The sequence below is a fragment of the Mesoplodon mirus genome (genome assembly GCF_964341445.2).
Source record: "Mesoplodon mirus genome assembly, chromosome: 7".
NCBI lineage: Eukaryota > Metazoa > Chordata > Mammalia > Artiodactyla > Ziphiidae > Mesoplodon > Mesoplodon mirus.
In genome coordinates, this window is record NC_138983.1 from 59,687,294 (window position 1) to 59,708,571 (window position 21,278).

The window sequence follows — 21,278 nt, forward strand, 5'->3', positions numbered from 1 at the left end:
TTTCATTTCATATAGAATAATTCATCAGTATTATTGAGCTATTTTATAGTTACCAGTTATCATTGATTCTCAATCCTCAAACTAGTAAATCATCAGGGAGGAAATACACCTTCACATTCCCTTTATTTGGAATACTCACGCTGTCACAGATAAAACCATTGAATGCATTCAGTCACCTCTGACATGTAGGTGCTTTTTCATTTTCCCATTCAACTAGTACGTTTTCATTAAGATGATGTAAAGACACCAGGTTAATTTTAGGAATTAGGTGACAAGGAAGAAAAAGGGTCATTGAAAGGAGCCTGTGTTTTTCTTTTCTTTGTTTGTTTTTTGGCTGCGCCTCGCAGCATGCAGGATCTTAGTTCCCCGACCAGGGATCGAACCAGTGCCCCCTGCAGTGGAAACTCGGAGTCCTAACCACTGGACCGCCAGGGAATTCCCGAGCCTGTGTCTTTAACAAATCACACCAGTCGCGGCACATTTTTTTCTCAAGTGAATCTAGATTAATCAATAGAGATTATTGATGTTTGTTTTACATGGTACAGTGGAAAAAGGAAGGGCTCTGAAATCAGACAGGCTAGTTCACTAATCTGTAAAATGGGAAAACAAAAATACCTCACTTGCAGCATTGTTTTGAAGAATAAAAGAGTAATATGTTTAGAATAGTGCTCAGCACATAGTAGTAAATGTTAGAGATAGTATCTTATTAGTAGTAGTATTAAAGATTTAGGTAAATCATACATTTCACAGTGCTTCCTCATTATATGATGTACTAATTCATACTATGCATATGCTCCAGTATTTTCCTTTGAATGGCAAAACAAACAAACAAAAACCCCTTAAGCTTTTATTCTAAATTCTAGTGAAAGTGAGAATATTCACTTTCAATGTCTTGGGTTATCCCTTCTACTCGTGGGGCTCATAATCGCTTATGATCATGTGCTTGTGTAGCTGGTGGTATGGCAATGACACCCCAATTTGCCAGGCAGCACAGAGCCGTAGACACTTGGCCTAGAGTGTTTTTGTTTTTCAGCTCTTGCAGTTATTCACAACCCATGTAATAATCTATAATAATTTCCTCCCTGCTTTTACTAGCTAGACTGAATTCTGTTCTCTGCACCTGAACCCTAACTAATAAATTCCCTTGGTGGGTCTGGTACTGTGTTTATGATGTAGATGTATGTGTAAACTCACTCATGAACAGAGAATGTGTGTGTGTGTATGTGTTTGTATGTGTGTGTAATGTGTATGTACACACTCAGGGTAGAGGGAGAGGTTGTGTGTGGTCCCTGGAGGACACTCAGGGACAATTATGACATGTACCCCACTAGAAGAACATGAAGAGGAGGACTCGGACACGGACTTCATGATGCCCAAGTTCCAGGGCCAACCCAGCGACGCTGTGGACATCTTCTGCGGCCCGAGTATAGGATTGGTGTGGCCCTGGAAGTCTCACACAGTTACCGAAGCCCTGGAGGTCTGTGGGCACCGGCTGCGGGGCCAGTACTTACCCCCCCAATTATAAGCAGCTGCAAGAGGATCTGGACAACAGCCCTCGAATCCAGCAGGCACTGGCTGTACAACAGGCCCTGCTGGAGGTGAGGACAGAGGTTTAAAGAATGGGACGGTGGCCACCAATTCCCGTCATAGCCACCCACCTCTGCCCTAAACACCTTGTCTGCCCCTAGGGCATGCTGTGGGAGGTGTAGGAATTCTGCAGGGACCATCACTGGATGAAAGGCATTTATGAGTTCCTGCAAGCCTGGGGGCCTCAGAAGCTGGAGTCTATGAGAGGTTGTCCTGTCAAGAACTACGCGATGCTGGTGAGCTGCCTAAATGGTTGGCAGGCCCGCGTCTCCAGCATACCCGTGGAGCTGATCACAAAAGGCAGGCTGCTGCTGCTGAGCTGCCGTGACATACAGGTGGAGATGGGTGAGTGCTGCTTCTCCTCCCTCCTTTCCTTTGCCTGCTGTACCTTATCCGCACAGCCCTTCTTGGGCCTTCAGTGTCCTCCAGGGACCTTTGGTGCAGGCCCCTCATTGGACCTGTAGAGCCTCCCAAAGCCCCAGGTCCCAGGCCCTTCCCTTTGCACCTGAAGGTGGGATCACTGCAGAGCACAGCCTCTCCGCCTGTCTTGGCTCTACTCAGTCACCATACTCCCTAGGGATTGTGTCCCTGTCACCCAGCACTTTCTATTCTTATGGCACGGAAGTAGTTCAAACCAAATGTGACTGAGAAAAATCCTAGCCTGCTCCTTAGGCTAGGAGAACTCAGTTTCTTTACAGAGATTCTCAGGAATCAAGGGTGCCCTCTCCCCACACGTAGCAGTCAAAATCGACACTACAGTTTGCATGAATACAAAGTTACTCTCTTTAACTGATCTTGGCTTAGTCTGTAGCCCTAAATTCTGCTGATGGTGAAAAAAGAGACAGTTGGCCCTCCCAATCTGCGTGTTCTGTGTCTGTGGATAAAATTCCAGAGAGTTCCAAAAAGCAAAACTTGAACCGATAACTGTTTATATAGCATTTACATTGTATTTGCAAGTATTTACATAGCATTTATGTCATTTTAGGTATTATAAGTCAACTAGAGATGATTTACAGTATACAGGAGGACATATATAGGTTATATGCAAACACTATGCCATTTCTAAAATGTGTGGATTTTGGTATCCCCAGGGATCCTAGAACCAATCCCCCTAAGGGGCAACTGTATTCCAATTGAAAGTGCACTTTCTTTTTTTTTAATTTAAAGCAGCACTTTTGGTCTAATTCAGTCTATTTTGGGTATTTGGTCAACTCACAATTCATACTACAGTTCTGGATTGTTTTGATTTTCAAGTGTCCTGTACTCCTTTTCCTCCCCAAGGTGGCCCCCGGCATTAGAGAGGGCTTCTGGGCTGTGTGCTCTTCTTTGCTGGCTTCTGTTGACTTCCCTGAGGTCTCTGCCCTCCTTCTGACCTTGCTGCTCCTGGTGCAGCTGTGTCCTGAGCTGGTGTAGCTGGCATGTGTCCTCCTGGCTAATAGGAGCCCAGAGTGTCTACCTTTGCTGACTCGGCTCTGCATTGGCTCCTGCTGACATTACATATCCTTAGGGTTTTAGTGAACCCTTCATCCAGTCTTTGTCTTAGGCTGGCCGCCCCATAGCTTCTGCTTAAGGATCCCTCGCCCCTTGATACAGGAAACCCGTCTGGGCCCACTGGCTATCAACTCTCCACTATCTCCTGTATCCCCTGCCATTCGGGAGCTGTGGCAGACTTGGGAACGTTATATTTGGCCCTCTTTCTGCCACAACACATCACACCATGATTTCTGCTCTGCTGTGACTATCTCATGTCACATGAGCATGAGGGCACCCTGCAAGGGGGTATCTTCCCAAAGTGATACATGGAAAGTGGAGCTCGAGCCCACTCTGCTGTCTGTTCCCCGCTCAGCCCATCTCAGTTTCCCACTCATGTGTCTACCTACCCCCACGAGGCCAAGGCCCAGTTGGTCTCCCTGGGTCGCTGAGAAATCTAGTTGAAGACCTAGTATTGTTCCTCTTTTCTCTTCCTCCCTTTCCATGGGAAGGATGTCTCATACTACTGGTTACTAGCTAAGTGCCTCCACCCAGGAGATGGCTGTGGAGAAACACACAGAGGGGTAGATTGGGAAGCTGGTGATTTGTTCTTCTGGGAAACAGAGAGGTTTTGTCACCTAACACTCATGAATGGCAGTAACCAATCATGTCTGCTTCCTGCAGAGACTAGATACTCTTAGATCCATGGCCTCCAGGCCTGCTTTCTTTCTTTCTTTCTTTGGTTGCACAAGGTCTTAGTTGCAGCAGGCAGGCTCCTTAGTTGCAGCTCACCAGCTCCTTAGTTGCGGCTCACCTGCTCCTTAGTTGCGGCTCACCTGCTCCTTAATTTTGGCAGGCAGGCTCTTTAGTTGTGGCATGTGAACTCTTAGTTGCGGCATGCATGTGGGATCTAGTTCCTTGACCAGGTATCGAACCCAGGCCCCCTGCATTGGGAGCCCGGAGTCTTATCCACTGTGCCGCCAGGGAAGTTCCCAGGCCTGCTTTCTTTATGAGGTGGGAGGCCTTGGAGCTGGGCCTGAAAGGGTTTGTTTGAAAGTGCTTGCCTGCTTAGCCCTCCCTGCCTTTGCTCTTCCACAGATGAAAGCACATACCTCCTTAGGTATCTTCTAGACCACAGAACTCCCCGCTCTTTCCCCAACCCTCGCTCCTAAATGCACAGGGGATTCAGGCTGGCAAGGCAGGAACAGGAGGACCTGTGATTGGCCTGCTTTCTTTCTGACCCTGTTTTGGGCAGGCTTTGCTCCACTCTTGCTCAGGAAGTCAGTGTTCTTTCTAGTTTGTTGGCTTCTTCGTCCTTAGTCCAGGTTCAACTGGCCTCTTCAAGAGGAGCAGATGGAGAGATAAAAGCACAGGGTTCAGAATCCTGGCTTTGTTTTTTACTGGTTTGCATGACTTCAGATCACTGAGCTTCAGTTTCTTTATTTGTAACATAGGCATAACAATGTAGTCACTCACAGGGTTATGGGAAGGAGGATTAAATGAGATACTATTTGCAATGTTCCTAGCATTGAGTATGGCATGCAGTAGATGCTTAATTTTTTTCATTTCACCTTATTCCCTTCTGTCCACTCTCATCCTTCATGCTGATCTAATTCTATCTTCTTATCCTGCAACTTTGCTCCTCTCCTACTTGGGCTCCCTTGAATACTTGAATTACCTACTGTTATGAGTTGGCCTCACCAGAAGCTTGAGTTCATACTTTACCCTTCCCTCTCCCTAACTCCACCACGTCCAGCCTGTCACCAAATCCTTTCCATTCTTCAGCCTCCTACATATCTCTCAAATGTGTTTTCCCATCCACCTCCAACTTCCAACCCCGAGGAGCCCTGGTATTTTATCAGTCCATTGCTCCCTTATACCACACAGTGTCACTGTTGAGCTCTTCTCTGTCTTCACTGGCCCCGTGCTGCTGGTCAGAAAGTGGCACCATTGCAATGGCCTAGCTACTGTCCTAGGTCAATGGGATAGTTTGAAAAAGGATAAGCTCACATCTTTGTGGTCTCTTCCACCTTGGGTACCCCTCAGAAGTTCCGTTGTCTTGGTTTTCTCAGTCTCAGCTCTTGGTGCCAAGTCCTATTCGTTACCTCCTCCAAAGCTCCAACAGGTCCATTCCCTGTATGTCTCCATTATCTGTGCCTGGAACTCACTGTGCTACTTTCCAGTTGCAGAGATGCTCATGGAGGATGAGTGAATTGACTTTTCACCCTTCAAAGCAGAAAATATAACACAGTGGAGCCAGGCCGCCCGAGTCTGAATCCTTGCTCTAGCATTGTGTGATGTTGATATTTAACCTCTCCGAGTCTCACTTTGCTTATCTTTAAAACAGGGGCAATAATAGTATCTACCTCAAAGGGTTTTGTGAGGATTAAATGGGTTAACACAGGTAAAGTAGTGGACACTGTGTCTGGCATGTAGTAAGCACTCTATACTATATTTTGTGGCATACTCCATGCCCTATTTCTATATTGTATTTTGCTGCTCTGTGCATATTTTAACATCTCTGAACTTAAGAGGTGTATTATAATTGATGGCATCATTTTTTCTTTTTTCATGGTGTATGTAAAATAATGGTGCTTCTTACAATCAGTGGTATCTTAGGTTTGACGAGGTTTCACGTTGGTATTATTCCTGTCCTCGGCGACGGTGGAGGTGTTCATATTGCCAAAGCCAGCTTCCAAGATTATCTTCTAGCCCCAAATCCACCTGACAGCCTCTTTCCTTTAAACCTTAAAAACAAAAGGCAGATTACACACTCTTCTTGGTATCTCTTCTACTAGAGCAGAGACAGTAAGACTCCTCAGATAGAAAATGTTTATCTGTGGTGGGCATTCTTCTCTTCGTGGACACGGCATCCCTGTGCCTTTGCACACGGTTTCATCCACTTGGCGTGCCCCTGGAAGACTTGACCACTCAGTACAGTCAGCTCCAATGTCCCCTTCCCCGAGGAGGCCTTCCCCAGCGTGCTCAGGCCTCCTGCCCCTTCACTGAGCCAGGTTGAGGGCTCTTTGAAGAGCATTTACCACACTGGTATGTGATTATCCCCTTACGTGTCTGTCTCTGCTGCCATATTGTGAGCTTCTGAGGGTGGGAACGCTTTCTGTCTCACTCATCACTCTTGTCTACCGGTGTCCAGCACAGGCCCAAGTGCACTGCAGCTGACTGGACGCCGAGCAGGGGTCCAGTAAGTGTTCAGCGACTGGGGGAACGAATTCATGCTCTGGCTGCCCCTTCAACCTGCTCCCACTCCGGCCCTGCCACGCTCCCCCGGCACTTCATCCCCTCATGCCTAACTCTCTCCTGTCTTCAGAATCCAAGCTGGTGAGCATCAGGAAGGACATTCTTGAACAGATACAGAACGAATGCGGGAGCCGCGGTCAGCAGCTAATAACAGAGCTCACAGATTTCACGAAGGCCTTCCAAACCATCAACTCAGACGTCCACGCCCTCACATGGTGCTCCCAGAAGGTGGGCTCTCCCCATTCTCCTTTCCCAGCTTATCCAGGGCCGTCCCGCACGCATGCCCAGCACACTCCCTTCAAGTCTCAGCTGAGCTCTCGATGGGGCTTGACGCTCTTAAACTGTGCTCACGTGTGGTCTGCCCTTGCCAGTTCTCATCCTGTTCACGTGGCCCTCAATATCCTCATGAGAGGGGGAGGCCCTGGTGTTTTGAGAGAGAGAAAATCTGGCTTTCAGAGACCGAGTTCTGCTCTCTGTACAGTCAAGTAGGGATCCATACCCTTCCATCAGGGCAGCGATCTGATGGGGGAGGAACTGTGCTGTCTTCAGGGAGACCTAGGTCAGATGGGGGATCTGATCCCAGATTGCCCTGATCCCAGTTGGTTAAAAGGTGGCTGCTGGGGCCTGGAGCCTCTAGCAGGTGGGAGTGCCCCTCAGGATGGGCTTAGAGAAGTGTAAAGGGCTGTGGGAGTGCTGGTCTCATACTGTAGTCCCTGCAGCTGAACAAGGCCAACGAGCGGTACACAGAGCTGGAGGAGCCAATGGAATATACGCGGTCACTCTGTGAGCTCGTCCGCAACCACTTTGGCGTCTTCAGTGCTGAGAATGAGGCACTGGACATCTCGGTGAGAAGGCATCTCTCCCCCATCTCTCCCAGTGCCCCTCCCCCATAACCACCTCTGCTTGACTGCCCTCTGCCTGCCCTGCAGCTTCTGGACACGTGGGAGTCATTCCAGTTTGAGAAAAGCCAGGCCTCAGGGTTCCTGCTCAGTAAGCGACATGCCATTGTGCCTAAGCTGCAGCAGCTGATGGCGGCGGCGCTGGCGGAGCTGGAGGGCCTGATTGGGAAGGCCCTGTGCGGTCCCTTCATGGACCCTGCGCAGGAGCACAGGAGCACTGAACGCCAGCTCACCTCCCTGGAGCGTCAGTTCCAGAACACAGCCAGCGGCCTCAGTGAACTGCACCATGCCTACACCACCTTCACTGGTACCGAGGGTCCCGCCCCCTCCATCGCCACCCGGGGATGCCCCGTCCCACTGAGATCAGGGTTGGGACTCAGGGACCTGCATCTTGGGTGACCCTAAGCAAGTCTTGGGAATCACATACCTTCATTTTAGTCTCTTTTATATGTGAAAATTGCAGGACAAAATCTAAATACATTGGGTATGTCAAGTGTTGTGCTTAGGGTGGGGATATGGGGGCACACAGTCTGGTAGAGAAGGCAAATAGGTGAGCGTTCCATCAGAATAGGATGGGGTCAGAGGGCTAAAAGCCTGTGCAGGAGAAATGTAAAGCTGTCCCCATCGTAGTCCTTAGCCTTTGTGTAGCCCTGTTCAACCCAGTCCCACACCAGGCAGCAGGTCCCAGATAAAAACGGGTCTTGACGCTCCACGGCCACTGCTTCCAGCCAGTGTGGTGGAGAGAGGTGGCTGCTAAAGGCCTCACCGGCCCCTAGGAGGAGACCGGGATAGAACTATCGGCCTTAGCCCTTCTGTGCTGTGGTGCTGCTAGGCTGGCTCCCCTCTGCACGTAAAGAACTTTGTAGGCTCCAGTTTCTTTTCTCAGGTGCTGTCGGTCACTTGTATCCCTTGGAAGGGCACACTGCTTCTGACTTGCCTCTTGGCCAACCGCCAACCATTACCATCTCTGCCTGTGGGATTCTCAATCCCAGGGAGGGCCATTTGACCAAATGTGAGGTGGAAGACACTCTGGGACCATCCTCAAACAAGGGGCTTTTTCTTTGGTCAAGTATTGGGAGACCCTCATCCTATACTCTAGCTGATGTAGACCAGACCTTGACCTTTCCTGCTAGTGGTTGGGGTGTTTGTGGAAAAGCAGAGTAGGGGACTCAGGCCTTGTGGGGTTAGGCCCAGGAAACCCCACAGCATTGCTTTTACTTCCTTCTTCCATCCCTTTCTCCTCACCGAACTCCCAGTTTTTTAAAATAATCTAGGATCTTAGATCCAGACCATTAATACTACTCTTTATTTTCTACTACGTATCTTTTATTTTACTTACTACCTTTGACATTTGCTTTGTTCTATAACTGTGTTAACAACTATTTTGATATCTAAGGTTTAATGGTTTTGTTTACCCACCACCAATTTTTAAAGTACCACATCTTTTCATTATTTTCACTGCTTTCTTGGATGGCTGCAATAATTCTTTGCATATTTCTTTTTTCTAAGAAGGGAGTTGGAGGTGTTAAAATTTCTAAACTTCTTATGGTTAAGAATGACTGTATCATGTCCTTATATCACAGCTTGGCTAAATATTGAATTCTGAAGTCACAAAACATTTTTGTCCAGACTTAGGTATTACATCACTGTCTTCTGACATTTATCATTTTGGACAACTCTGATATCAATCTGATTTTCTTCCTTTGTAGGTAATCTTTTTTTCGATCATTGATAATGGCTCTTACAGTTGCTCTGTTCCCCTTTCAGAATTTTTATTTGTATGTTGGATTTTCTGGATCTCTCCTCCATTTCTTTCATCTGCTTCATCATTACTTCTTTTATTCTTTTTTTTTTTTTGAGTTCTGGGGAAATGTGAATTTGTCTTATAAGCTTCCATTCTCTGTGGTGTCTACTCTGTAATTTCTTTCTTTTTAAAAAAATTTATCTATTTATTTACTTTTGGCTGCATTGGGTCTTCGTTGCTGCGTGCGGGCTTTCTCTCGTTGTGGCGGGTGGGGGCTACTCTTCCTTGTGGTGCGCGGGCTTCTCATTGCGGTGGCTTCTCTTGTTGCAGAGCACGGGCTCTAGGCTCACGGGCTTCAGTAGTTGTGGCACATGGGCTCAGTAGTTGTGGTTCACAGGCTCTAGAGCACAGGCTCAGTAGTTGTGGCGCATGGGCTTAGTTGCTCCGCGGCATGTGAGATCTTCCCAGACCAGGGCTCGAACCCGTGTCCCCTGCATTGGCAGGCGGATTCTTAACCACTGTGCCACCAGGGCAGTCCCTGCAATTTCCATTGCGTTTTAAAACACACATACATATGTTGTTTTTGTATGATTAAGTGCACATGTATATGTATATAAGTGTATGTATATGTGTATATATACATGAACATATTTCCTAGCTCTGTCTACTGAAGAGTCCAAGAAGGAAATACACTCCAATAGCAAGGAGCCACATTGTGCCCAGATCATAGTTTCTAATACCATTCCCCACTAAAAGAAATCAGGGCTCCTCAGAGAATGAATGATTCCATGGCCATGGCAGGGTAGGTACAAGATGAGAGTGGAATATCTTTTTAAGCCAGAAAGTAAGGAAGTGTTAAGTTCTTTTTAAAAGTGATGGGACATGGCACAAGGACACAGAAGGGATGCCAACTGGACAAATCTGGGACAATTTGACCACCAGTGTAAGTACAAAGTAAACTACTGAAAAAAACAGGAATGTATTATCCATACTAATACTAAGTAGATGATAAATCAGTGAGGGAGAAATGAGGACTTGTGCTTACAGTAGAAGACCAGAGCCAGCTGGGCAGTGTGAAGGGGGGGCTGGAGAGGGAACATCATCATTTTGCCAACCATCATGGTAAATATTGGATTGGGTGAGGATCATCAATGAATGCCAAATTCGGGGGCAAATTTGATGAGGAACAGAATATTTGCACTGTCTTAGAGAGTATCCCTCAGAGACTACTTATTAGTTGCAAAGGTAATAATTCAGTGGAGAAATTGGGCAACATTTTGAAGGTCATCAGAATTAATATCACCAGTGAGGGGCAGATGAGACACAAATGGACATCACGTACCTCCAGACATGATACCCAGAGGACACAACATTACCGATTCAACAGTCCAGCTGAGAGTGATTTTACAACCTCAGCCATGAAAAGAAGCATACAAACACAGCACAAGAAACTTTCTGTTAACAAAAAAGGGAGAAAGGGGACTATCTACTTCAAAAATGTCTATGTTACAAAAGACTGTGGGGAATGTTCCAGATTAAAAGAAGTTGAGGAGACATGACAAGTAAATATGGTACTTGACCCTAGACTGGATGCTGTACTTGAGGGGGAAAAAAATGCTATAGAGGACATTACTAGGCCAACTGACAAAATTGAAATATAGACAGTAGATCAGATAAAAGTATTATATCAATGTAATATATGAAGTTGATAATTGTACCAACGTTGTAGAAGAGAATATCCCTTTTCTTAGGAAATACACACTTGAGTATTCAGGGGTAAAGGGACATGATATGTGTAACTTAGCTTAAACAGTTCAGAGAAGAATTATGCATTTGTGTGTGTATACCAGACACCCACAGAGCATGTAAACACAAATGGTAAAGAGAATGGGTAAAATGTTAACAAAAGGTGATCTTGATAAAAGGTATACAGGAATTCTTTTTACTATTTTTTTTTTGCAACTTTAAAAAGTTTGATAGCATTTCCAAATAAAAAGTTTTAAAATGCAATGGAATTTACAAAATAGACAATCCTCAAGTTTGTCTTTATCTTCTCGTGTGTCTGGAGATACTATGTCTGCTCCTTCTTACAAAGAGAGTTCTTTACTTGTTCAATATTTAATGCTAAGACAACTGCTATCAAAGATTGTATGGGGGGAGTTCCCTGGTGGTCTTGTGGTTAGGCTTCGGAACTCTCTCACTGCTCTGGCCGGGGTTCAGTCCCTGGTCTGGGAACTGAGATCCTCAAGCCTCGTGGCGCAGCCAAAAAAAAAGAGATTATGGAGGGAGGTGGGGGCGCGCCGGCGCTGCTGCCTGGGAGCGTGTGTGAGGCCACCTCTCGGTACTTGGCGGCCCGGGGTGGCTGTCGCCAGTGTCTTTACGTGGCGAGAGACCAGGTTTTTGCAGAGAAGGTGCTGAGTTGGGAACGGGCCTATCTCTTTCATCTCCATCTCTCCCTGCAGTGTGCTTGTTTAAAGCAGGTTTCAGAATGGCTTCGATTATTGCCTTTCCTTGGTGTACTTGCACTACTTGGCTACCTTGCGGTTCGTCCATTTCTCCCGAAGAAAAAGCAACAGAAGGATAGCTTGATTAATCTTAAAATACAAAAGGAAAATCCCAAAGTGGTGAATGAGATAAACATTGAAGATTTGTGTCTTACTAAAGCAGCTTATTGTAGGTGTTGGCGTTCTAAGACGTTTCCTGCCTGTGATGGTTCACATAATAAACACAATGAACTGACAGGAGATAATGTGGGTCCACTAATACTGAAGAAGAAGGAAGTATAATAGTAATGAATTTGAATGGAATTCAATTGTGTGCTGTAAAAACTTATAACAGTATTTTTCCATTCTTTGTTTATAGAAGATCTTTCAAACGGTGGTCTTAATTATTGCTACTGGTTGAATAATTATTTCTGCCAATTTATTTTCTTGTTACACTACTGTTTATATTTGATACTTTGTATATTCAAACAATCATTTATATAAAAATTAAATTGTGCAACCCTTTCATTCTGACTTCAAAGAATTAATGTATCTTCCTACAATAAAACCAACATTTAAAAATTAAAAAAAAAAAGAGATTATATGGGTTTCTAGCTGGATATTTTGACTTCAGACAAAGGAAGATTTTATTAAAGAGTTTAATTTACTTTGTATGTGTGGTTTTTGGGTTTTGTTTTGTTTTGTTTTTTGGTTAGATCAGAGCTCTGTTAGCCTAGTGATTCTCAGACCTCCATGATGGATGATGCATCATGTAAGATGCATGATTCTCAGCATTTGGGTGTAGCTTTTTCACTTTTTCTCTCACTCAAGAAGGTACAGTGGAATTCAAGTGAATGAGAATGACAGTTTATTGCAATATTCTTGAATCTGGTCTGATGTCTTTTAAGTAAATTGCAAACCTCAGTACTATAATTATTATTAATAACAAATTATTTTTGACACATATCTCAAAAATGAATATAAATCTTGGTTAAGAATTAATGCAGAAGCTTGTGACACGAAGGGAGGGAATAATGGTCACACACAACAGACACAGACACAATAGGGAGCATCACCATTTGCCCCTTACGGTCCTCCCTGTGGGCCAGATCCTTTTTCATATGCATCTCACTGAACTCATTCATTTGTCCAACACATGTTTGTTGAGTGCCTACTGTGCACCATGCTTGAAGTATATCAATGAACAAATGACAAAACCCCTGCCTTCATGAACTGAATGTTCTAGCTGGGAGAGAAAGACAACAAATAATAAACATAAAATATAACCAAATGCTGGAATATGTTCGAAAGTGATAAACGGTATAGAAAAAAAGCAGGGCAGGTTAGGAGGGGCTGGGAATGCCAGGGAGGGTGGCTAGCAGTTCCTAATGAGGTGGGCTGCATAGGCCTCATTCAGAAGGTGATATCTGAGCAAGGACTTGAATGTGGTGAGGGAGTGAGCCATGTGGTTTTCTAGGGGAAGTGTGTTCCAGGAAGAGTGAACTGCCAGTCAAAGGCCCTCAGCAGGAGGGAGCGTGCCTGGTGTATCTGAGCAACAGTAAAGAGTGTGGTGTGGCCGGAGTGGCATAAGTGAGACAGAGACTAATAGAAGAGGAATCCTTCCCTTTCATCACTGTCACATTTTCCTAGATATTCTTTCCTTGGACTAACTCTCCCTTGGATTATTGTACTGAACAATTTTGGACAACCACACCCGCCCTGTCCCTGGCACTTTCAGGACCCTCCCTTCTGTCATTATGGGCTCTTGACTGACCATCCCCCATCATGCCCCCACCACCAGCCCTGCACATAGCCTAGGCCTTAGCAAGCCCTATCCCACAGGGGAGGAGAGTCCTGTGCCCTTGCCAGTCTGTGGGACCCGTCCTATCGTGCAGCAGCAGCGCATCTGGCACCTGTACCGAGTCATCTCTGAAAATATCAGCGAATGGAAGTGTGTGGCTTTTGCCAAGGTGCTGACACCCTCCTTGGACCCCCTGCCTGGGAGTGGAGAGTCTGCAGGGGTCGGGGTGGGGAAGGGTCTCCAGCTGCCAATGTGCCTTTCTCCCTACAGTTCAATCTGGCTATGGCTCAGGAGAAGACAGATGGCTGGCTGACAGAGGCAGCCCAGATGAGTGCAACCCTGGGGCTGCACAGCCCAGTTCTGCAGCGCTGCGTGCACATGCTGGAGGAGTTCCGCAGCCTCCTGCCATTGCTCACCATTCTGGGCAGCCTCCAGCTGCAGAACGTCAACCTCCAAGCCCTCCTGCGAGGTGGGTTTGGGTAGTCAGAAGGGAGGGGAAGGGAAGAACGTAGGGTTTGAACAACGGGACAACTAAGTTCCCTATTGCTCTTTATGGAAACACCTTTCCTCCCCAGGTTGCCCTGGCCTTCTCTCACGGACCACAGCCTGCTTTCCCCCACAGGGACAAACATTCTTAACCTCTCACACTACCATGTGGGTCCTCTCTGCTGACTTGGTCTGGGCTGGGCTGGAGTCTTGCCTCTGGACTCTGAATTGTGCTCTGGACCTTAGGTTCTGGGCCCTTGCCTCTGTGTCATGCACTGAGACGTGCTGTCTGGGAGCTGGGCTGGGCTGGGCTGGACTCTGCCAAAGACCGAGAGTTGCTCTGACTTGTTGTCCATTCCCCTCCAGGCTTAGGGTTAGGCGATCTCCACAACATAGAGCTCCTAACAGTGGGCCAGCTGCTCCCCCCGGCTCTGCCCACAGAGGAAAGGTGGTCCAAACCCAGGGCCTGTTTGCTAAGCTCTCATAGAGCCAGTTAAGGCTTAGCAGCCCCTTGAGACAAGGGGGGCAGTGGGTATTGGCTTGTAGTGGGGTGGGGTTGAGATTGCTAGCCTGCCTGGAGGGTATGGGGATCTGATGGGTGGTTCCAGACGCTCTGTGATGGAAAGTATGTCCCTTCCCTCCCAGGGGAAGGAAGTGGGTGGCAGCCCTGAAGTTGTGGGCACACAGGATGGCAGATGTCCCCCAACACTTACCCTGGCCCAAAAGAGCATGAGCTGACTGAGGCATTGTCTGCTCAGCTGGAGCCTTGCAAAAAAGTGGGTTTCAGGGCAGCAGCCCTAGGTAGGTCACAGTGTGATGCTGGTGGCCTGTCTTTGAAGCCTGATGGTCCCACTCTCCATCTCTGAGACCTCCACTCTCCTGGGCCCTGGCCCTCGAGTCCCAGCTCCAAGGCTATCCCCTGAGCCATTAGCCAGTCCTGGTTCCTGAGACCCAACTGTTCTAGATCTGGCGGTGTGAAAACATACGGACTCATGCCCAAGAGGCCCTACTGCAGCTGCAGCGGGCCTGGGAAGCACGACAGCTGCGACTGCTCAACTTCATCCTGCACGTGCCGTGTGAGCCCCCAGCTTCCGAGCGCTCCGAGAGACAAGCGCCCCGCAGCCCCCAGTGGCAGGTAGTGGGCAAGGATAGTGGCACCTTCATCCTTTCAGGTGAGACCCAGCCCTCGTGGCCCAGTGAAAGCCCCTGCTGCTGGGGAGTGTATTCATCCCCCAAGCCCTACCGGATCTGGCTTCTCTAGCCAGGGCCCTGTCCCCCCTGGACAGCCTGAGCCATCAGTCTCTTCTGAGACAATATCTTCCATGTAGCTCTCATACAGTCTTAATCTTCTTGGGAGCCCCCCCATCCACTCCCTCCCACCCAATGCCTGGCCTCTTCAGCAAAGGTCCTCCCCTTTCTGGGTGTGCTAAGAAATTCCTCATGGTCACGTCTCTCCAGCTTTCAATGCTCTGTCCTCTAGACTGCACCCACTCATTAATTCCTTTGTCATTCCCTCATCAAACTCACCTGCCTCTTCTGAGCCAAATGCAAGAGATGCTGAGATTTACAGACCGAAGTCCCATCCCTTGCGGACTCCCAGTCCAGTGAGAGAGGGACAAGAGAATAGAGACAGGTGCATGACAGAGCACCTAACTGAGGGCAGTAGCATCTCAGAAAGAGGACCAACATCAAAGGACCGGGAGAGTTAGAGAAATCTTCCCTTCCCTTAGGCAAAGGCCTCATTGTGACTTCTGAAGGAGGAGGAGTTTGCCAAATTTGCAAGGGGAGAAGGGCATGCCACGCAGAGGGAGCAGCATATGTACGGGCACTCAAGATGGTATAATTAGGGAAGTAAAGGAGAAATTCTCTTATCCAGCCTAATTGAAACCCAACTGGCGAATTCAAAAAGTTAGTTAAACAGGGAAATCATAAAATATGCATACATGGCTTAAGGTTTTTATTTTAGCTTAAATCATATAATGTACATTTATTTACTAACCTTTTAACCTAAAGACAAGAGATTTCCTTTGATTTGCAGTCAAGTGATAGAAGCTCCTCACTGCCTTTCTTGCGTTAATACATCATCTGCTATTTCCACTTTCGGTTTCTGTAAAGCTGAGAAGTGACGTGAGGACACTTGTAAAGCTATCTGAATCCAGAACTTTTCTAGATTTTTATTATCATTTCACAATCTTAAAAAATCGACTTGCCTATATCTAATTTAATATCACGTTTTTATTAGTTTACTGAAGCCCTTCCATAGTTTCCATAGAACCAGCAACTATCTTGCCACCCATATTTCAGTGGTTAATATAAGATTAAATTCTGTAATTAAAATTATAACTCACACAAACAGAACTCGTAAACAAGTTCGCAAACACACTCTGACTCTTGGTGAACATACTAGGTTCAACTAGTAGAAGAAAAAAAGTTTGTGTCTTCTAGAGAGTAGTTTGAGATCTGTGAGTTTCAGTGTATTTTGGGTATCAGTCACCCCTGCCCTTGCCCCATCTGACTGCCAGCTCAGCTCAGCTTGAGCCCACTCTTCCTTAGATTACAGCAACCTGCAGGATTCTATCCAGGAAAGTCTTCAGCTGTTGTTCAAGATCCTGGCCACCCAGAAGTCAGGAGACTTAAACAAAATGGCTTTGGAGTGGGTGACTATCATGCATGGCCTAAGTGAGTGCAGGCCTCTAGCTGGGCTGATGGGTGGGTCCTGAGATGAGATGGCCCAGAAGGATGGGGAGAGAGGTCGGGGGTGGGTGAGGACAGAGAGAGGACCTCCTTCAGGGCCACTTCTCGGGCTGGAGTGACCAGGTCTTTATTCACGCTGCAGGTTTTCTCTCCTTCGAGCAAGGTCCCTGGGTCCTGCTCAGCAGAGGTTTTTGGGAGTGGGGCATCCCAAGAGGGCAGGAGCAGGCTGGACCCCCTTGCAGAAGCTAGAACCCTAGTCTCCCTCCAGTGTTCCCCTGGCTGCTTCTCACAGCTGCCCTGCTGCAGGTGTGGGTGACTTTCCAGCAGAAGTGGATCTTTTTGAATAAAGTTCTGCATGAGATGAAGATCCAGTTTCCTAGTTCTGACCTGGTAGGGAAGGGGGGTGGTGTGGCAGGGTGGACAAGTGCTACTGGACAGTGGGGCTCAGGGCGGGAGGGGGGTGCCGCCCTCTCTCTTACCTTCTCTCTCACCACAGCGCTCCCGTTTTGAGGCCATGGATGAGCAGTATCGGACCCTGATGAGGGTCTCTGTAGCTGACGCCCTGGTTCTGTCACTTATAGTGCCCAGTGCCAAGCGGAGCCCTTCCTTCCAAGGCCAGCAGCTGCAACAACTGCTGCAAGCGGGCTCCGTGGAGCTGGAGGGCATCATCGTGGCTCTGGAGAGCGTGCTCTATGCCGTGTGTGCTCACTTGCCCCGCCTCTTCTTCCTCAGTGGCAGTGAGCTGGTGGCCCTGCTAGCTGCCCCGCCGGAGTCCCGTGAGGCCCAGCTATGGGCACGACGCTGTTTTCCTCACGTGCATGCCGTGAGCTTCGAGTCCAGCCGAACTGCTAGAAACACGGATGACTGGGAGTCAAGCCCAGGCCCACAGACTCAGGTGGAGGCACTCGCAGTGCTTGGGGCAGGTGGGGAGGAGGTGAAGCTGTCGGGGTCCCTTCCTCTGCATCCAGATCTCCCCAGGTGGCTGGCCTCCCTGGAGGAGTGTCTGCGTCTGGCCCTGGTGCACTTGCTGCAGGACTGTGTGGCTGCCCGTCTTGCTCTGGGCCCGTCCCTAGACAAGGCCTTCAGGCAGCTGCCCCAGCGGAGCCAGTCGCCCCCGCAGATGTATGTCCAGCACTGGCTGGACCTAGTCCAGGCCTTCCCGTGGCAGTGTGTGCTGGTGGCAGAGGAGGTGGTATGGCGGGCCACCATGGAGGGGGCTCTGCTTGAAGGGAAGGCCCTGGCCGCGGTCCCCATGCACGTGCGCAAGCTTGAGGTACTGGTGAATTTTTTGCGGGCCCGGAGGGCCTCTCAGGGTGAGCAGCCCCTGCCCTCTGTCCGCCAGACCAGGCTGCTCAGTGCCCTGTTGGTCATGACAGTGACTCACCGGGATATAGCACAGCTGCTGCAGGAGCACCAGGTCAGTGATCTGACAGACTTCCACTGGGCCCGCCAACTCAAGTACCGCCTGGCTTCACCCCACACCGCTCCCCAAAGCCCCCTGCAGAGTCCCAAGTCTCTCGCACCTATTGAGACTTCTCTGTCACCAGCTGCATGCTGGATAGATGTGCTGGGTCGGTCTTTCCTGTATAATTACGAGTACCTGGGTCCCAGACTGGAGTCTCTACCCAGCCTGCTTCCTGAGCGGCCGGCCCTAGTGCTGTTACTGGCCCTGGAAGAGGTGGCCTGTGGGACCCTACTGGGCCCTGATGGTGTGGGCAAGGCAGCTACGGTGAAGACGCTAGCGCAGGCCCTGGGGCGCCAGCTGGTGGTGGTGCCCTGCTAGCCTCAGATAGAGGCCCAAAGCCTGAGCAATTACCTGAATGGTGCCCTGCAGGGTGGTGCCTGGCTGCTGTTAGAAGCAGCTCAGCACTTGCCCCTTGGCTCACTCTCTGCCCTGGGCCAGCGCTTGGCCAAACTGCGCCACCTCTATGCCCCACTGTACCAGGAAGCTTCCCGAAGTACCAGCACCATCGACCCCACCCACCCCCAGCTCCTTGGCAGTGGCTTCTTTGAGAAACATCATGTGGACATGCGCCTTGGCTATGGCTGTCTCCTGACACTGCGTGCCCTGAGCCCTGCCGTGCCTGCCAACCTGCGCCAACTACTGAGGCCTGTGGCATTGACACTGCCTGACCTGCAGCAAGTGGCAGAGCTGACCCTGCTGGGTGCGGGGATACAGGATGCCTCCCGCATGGCTACCCACCTATCCAAATTCTTCTCCCTTGAGTGTGAGCTGGTGTCTAGGCCCCTGCCCTGCCGCTTGCCCCTGCTCAAGAAGGTGCTGGAAGACATGATACAGGCTCTAAACATTACCAAGGAGGATCCTGAGTCCGAGCAGCCCTGCAGCCTAGCCGCCATCAAGGAGGCCGCCCTACTGCGTGCCCTGCTGTGCTCCCCACTGTTCAGCACCCTGGATGGGGTCCACCTGCACAACCTCCAAAAGCTGCTCTGTGGGCTCTTCCCTACCGCCAACGAGGTGCTGGCAGAGCCTATAACCCCCAGGCTGAGGAAGTCACTGCTGGTGGAGGAGTTGCAGCAAGGAGGCCTGCATCCCAGCCCTGATATTTTGGGGTCCCTGGAGCAGCTGAGTCAGGCCCTGGGCCAGGCCTCAGGTGTTTTGCTCCTGGGCCCTGCAGGTAGTGGCAAGACCACATGTTGGCGCAGCTTATTTAAGATCCAGAATCGGTTGGCAGCCATGGAGGACCCCTCAACCCAGAGCTGCCAGCCTGTGGAAATTACTCACTTGTATCCCAGTGTCCTCAGCCCCCAGGAGTTCCTGGGATGGATGGAGGGCCCCTGCTGGCACCATGGTGTCTTCCCCAGGCTGCTTTGTGAAGCCAGTCGGTGTAAGACTGTGGGCCCAAGGGGGCAGGTGCAGGAATCAGTGGGGATTCATCACTGGATAATATGTGATGGGGCTTCCAGTGCTGCTTGGCTGGACCCCATCACTTGCCTCCTGGGTGACCCCCCCCAGCTTAGCCTCCCCAGTGGTCAGCAAATAGCACGACCCCCAGGTACTTTTCTTTTGATGGAGGTGGGAGATGCAACAGACATGTCTCCCACAGTGGTGGGCCGTTGTGCCCTAGTCTGGTGCGGTGGGGAGCAGACGTGGCAGGGTATGTTGAGCGTCCTGATGGCAGCCCTGCCCCGGGAGTACCGCCTGCAGCTCCAGACTGTCACTGAACTCAACCACCTGGCAGAAGTGGTGGTTTCTGCAACACTCCGATTCCTCACCTGCCAGGGTGCCAGCTCTCTGCTGCAGGTACATGGGCAGCGGGCCGTTTGCCCAGGTGTGGCTGAAGTCACCAGCTTGGCCCGCATCTTGCGTTGTCTGCTTGACCCACACCTGCGCATAGATGAGAAGGAGAAGGCACATATCCCAGGTGAAGGGAAGGGATGATTTGAGAGCTATGTGGCCTTGAGGATAGCTGGGATATAGCTCAAGCCTGTGGCCCAGGTTCTTAAGTGGACTTGGGCCTCGGGACTGAAAGTGAGAAGTAATAGCCAACCTCTACTCTCTTCCCCCACCTCCCTCCCCTTTTTCCTCCTGGGGCTCTGATTCTGGCCATGGTGACCTTTGCAGAGGACCTCAGCTATAGTGATCCTGTGGCCCGAAGCTTCAAGTCCTCGAAAAGCAGCTCTCTGCACCGGTACCAGGTTGACAGTGACGCTGTGCCTAGTAAGCGCAGGGAGCACTTGCTGGCTGTCAGCAGCTTTCTTTTTGCTTTGATCTGGGGCTTTGGAGCCCACCTTCCCTCCAGGTATCTATAGGGATGGGGGATGGGGGATGCAGAGGGCTGAGATGGAATGAGTGGCCCATGGGAGTCAAAACCCAGGTGACATTGTTGGGGGAGGGTGGAGTGTGTGAGTGTATCACAAATGGAACTGTTGTAACTGTCTGACACTTTTGCCTGTATGTCCATCTGAGCAGGCTCTGGCCCCTCTTTGATACCTTCCTGAGGGATTCTATTAGTCGCCTCTCCAACTACCCTGAGCTACCAGCCTCAGCCTTGGTGTTTGATCTACATGTATGCCCTGAAGATGGGACGCTGGCCCCCTTCACTGGCCAATACCTGGGCAGCCGCATCAAGGGAACTCAGGGCACCTTCAACCCTTCTCCTCAGGTGTGAGGACAGTGGGGCGGTAGCTGGGGTTGGGGCTCAAAGAGATATCCTGGGGCGGTCCATGTCCTAGGCCTACCTGCTCCCGTTCCTTGAAATGTTTTCACAGTCTCCAGAATGCATGCAGTGTTCTGCAAATACAGCTTTAATACAAGATTCCTAGACCTTTACTTTCAGCTAGATTACTGTGCTAACCTGGAGCTGCCACAGTAAGCCCTGCTCCTGTCCTGTAGACCGAACGGCTCTTTTACGTGGTGGACCTGCTTCTGTCAGAGGGACACCCGGTGCTGCTGGCTGGAGAGGCAGCCTCGGGGAAGTCAGCCTTTGTGGAGGTGCTAGTGGAGCCGCAGCACCCTTACACGTCCAGCCCCATCCACCCTGCCGTCAGTCCCACCCACCTTCGCCTCCTGCTGAGCCGGGGGGTCCAGGGCCAATCACAAGCCAGCCTGTGGCCTGGGCGGCACGTGGATTCCAAAGGCTTTCTCCTCTTCCTGCTGGAAGATCTGCACCTGGCTGCTTCCGGTGAGGAGCGGGGAGGAGGGAAGGAGTCACTGTCGTCTCTTGAGACTGGAAAAGCCCTAGCAATATTCGATTCTCAAACATACACCTACAGACCAAACTTCAGTGTTCCATTCTTAATATCTTCTCAGTCTACGTACGCTCCCTGAATAATCCTGTCCTTTGCATGGCCTCATCCACCATCTCTGTGCTCTGACTGCTAAATCTCCATCTCCA

General features: G+C 49.6%; 2 protein-coding genes across 2 annotated transcripts in view; both read left to right on the plus strand.

Annotated features, from left to right (window-relative positions):
• The window catches only part of DNHD1 (dynein heavy chain domain 1), a gene marked incomplete at both ends in the record, with an annotated part of 66,105 nt that overhangs the window by 22,537 nt on the left and 22,290 nt on the right, over positions 1–21,278 (plus strand). Inside the window, 17 exon segments of the mRNA XM_082629373.1 lie at positions 1,332–1,510; positions 1,512–1,598; positions 1,710–1,932; positions 6,386–6,543; positions 7,035–7,160; positions 7,245–7,521; positions 13,284–13,411; positions 13,513–13,711; positions 13,865–13,896; positions 14,693–14,900; positions 16,282–16,407; positions 16,715–16,812; positions 16,919–18,202; positions 18,206–19,805; positions 20,006–20,183; positions 20,354–20,546; positions 20,777–21,065. Of these exon segments, the coding sequence (XP_082485499.1) occupies positions 1,332–1,510; positions 1,512–1,598; positions 1,710–1,932; positions 6,386–6,543; positions 7,035–7,160; positions 7,245–7,521; positions 13,284–13,411; positions 13,513–13,711; positions 13,865–13,896; positions 14,693–14,900; positions 16,282–16,407; positions 16,715–16,812; positions 16,919–18,202; positions 18,206–19,805; positions 20,006–20,183; positions 20,354–20,546; positions 20,777–21,065 (5,385 nt within the window).
• On the plus strand, positions 11,238–12,049 carry LOC309807961 (CDGSH iron-sulfur domain-containing protein 2-like; the record flags this gene model as incomplete). Its single annotated transcript, XM_082627978.1, has 1 exon — positions 11,238–12,049. One exon carries the CDS (start codon positions 11,238–11,240, stop codon positions 11,742–11,744), a length of 507 nt encoding a protein of 168 aa, XP_082484104.1. The 3' UTR covers positions 11,745–12,049.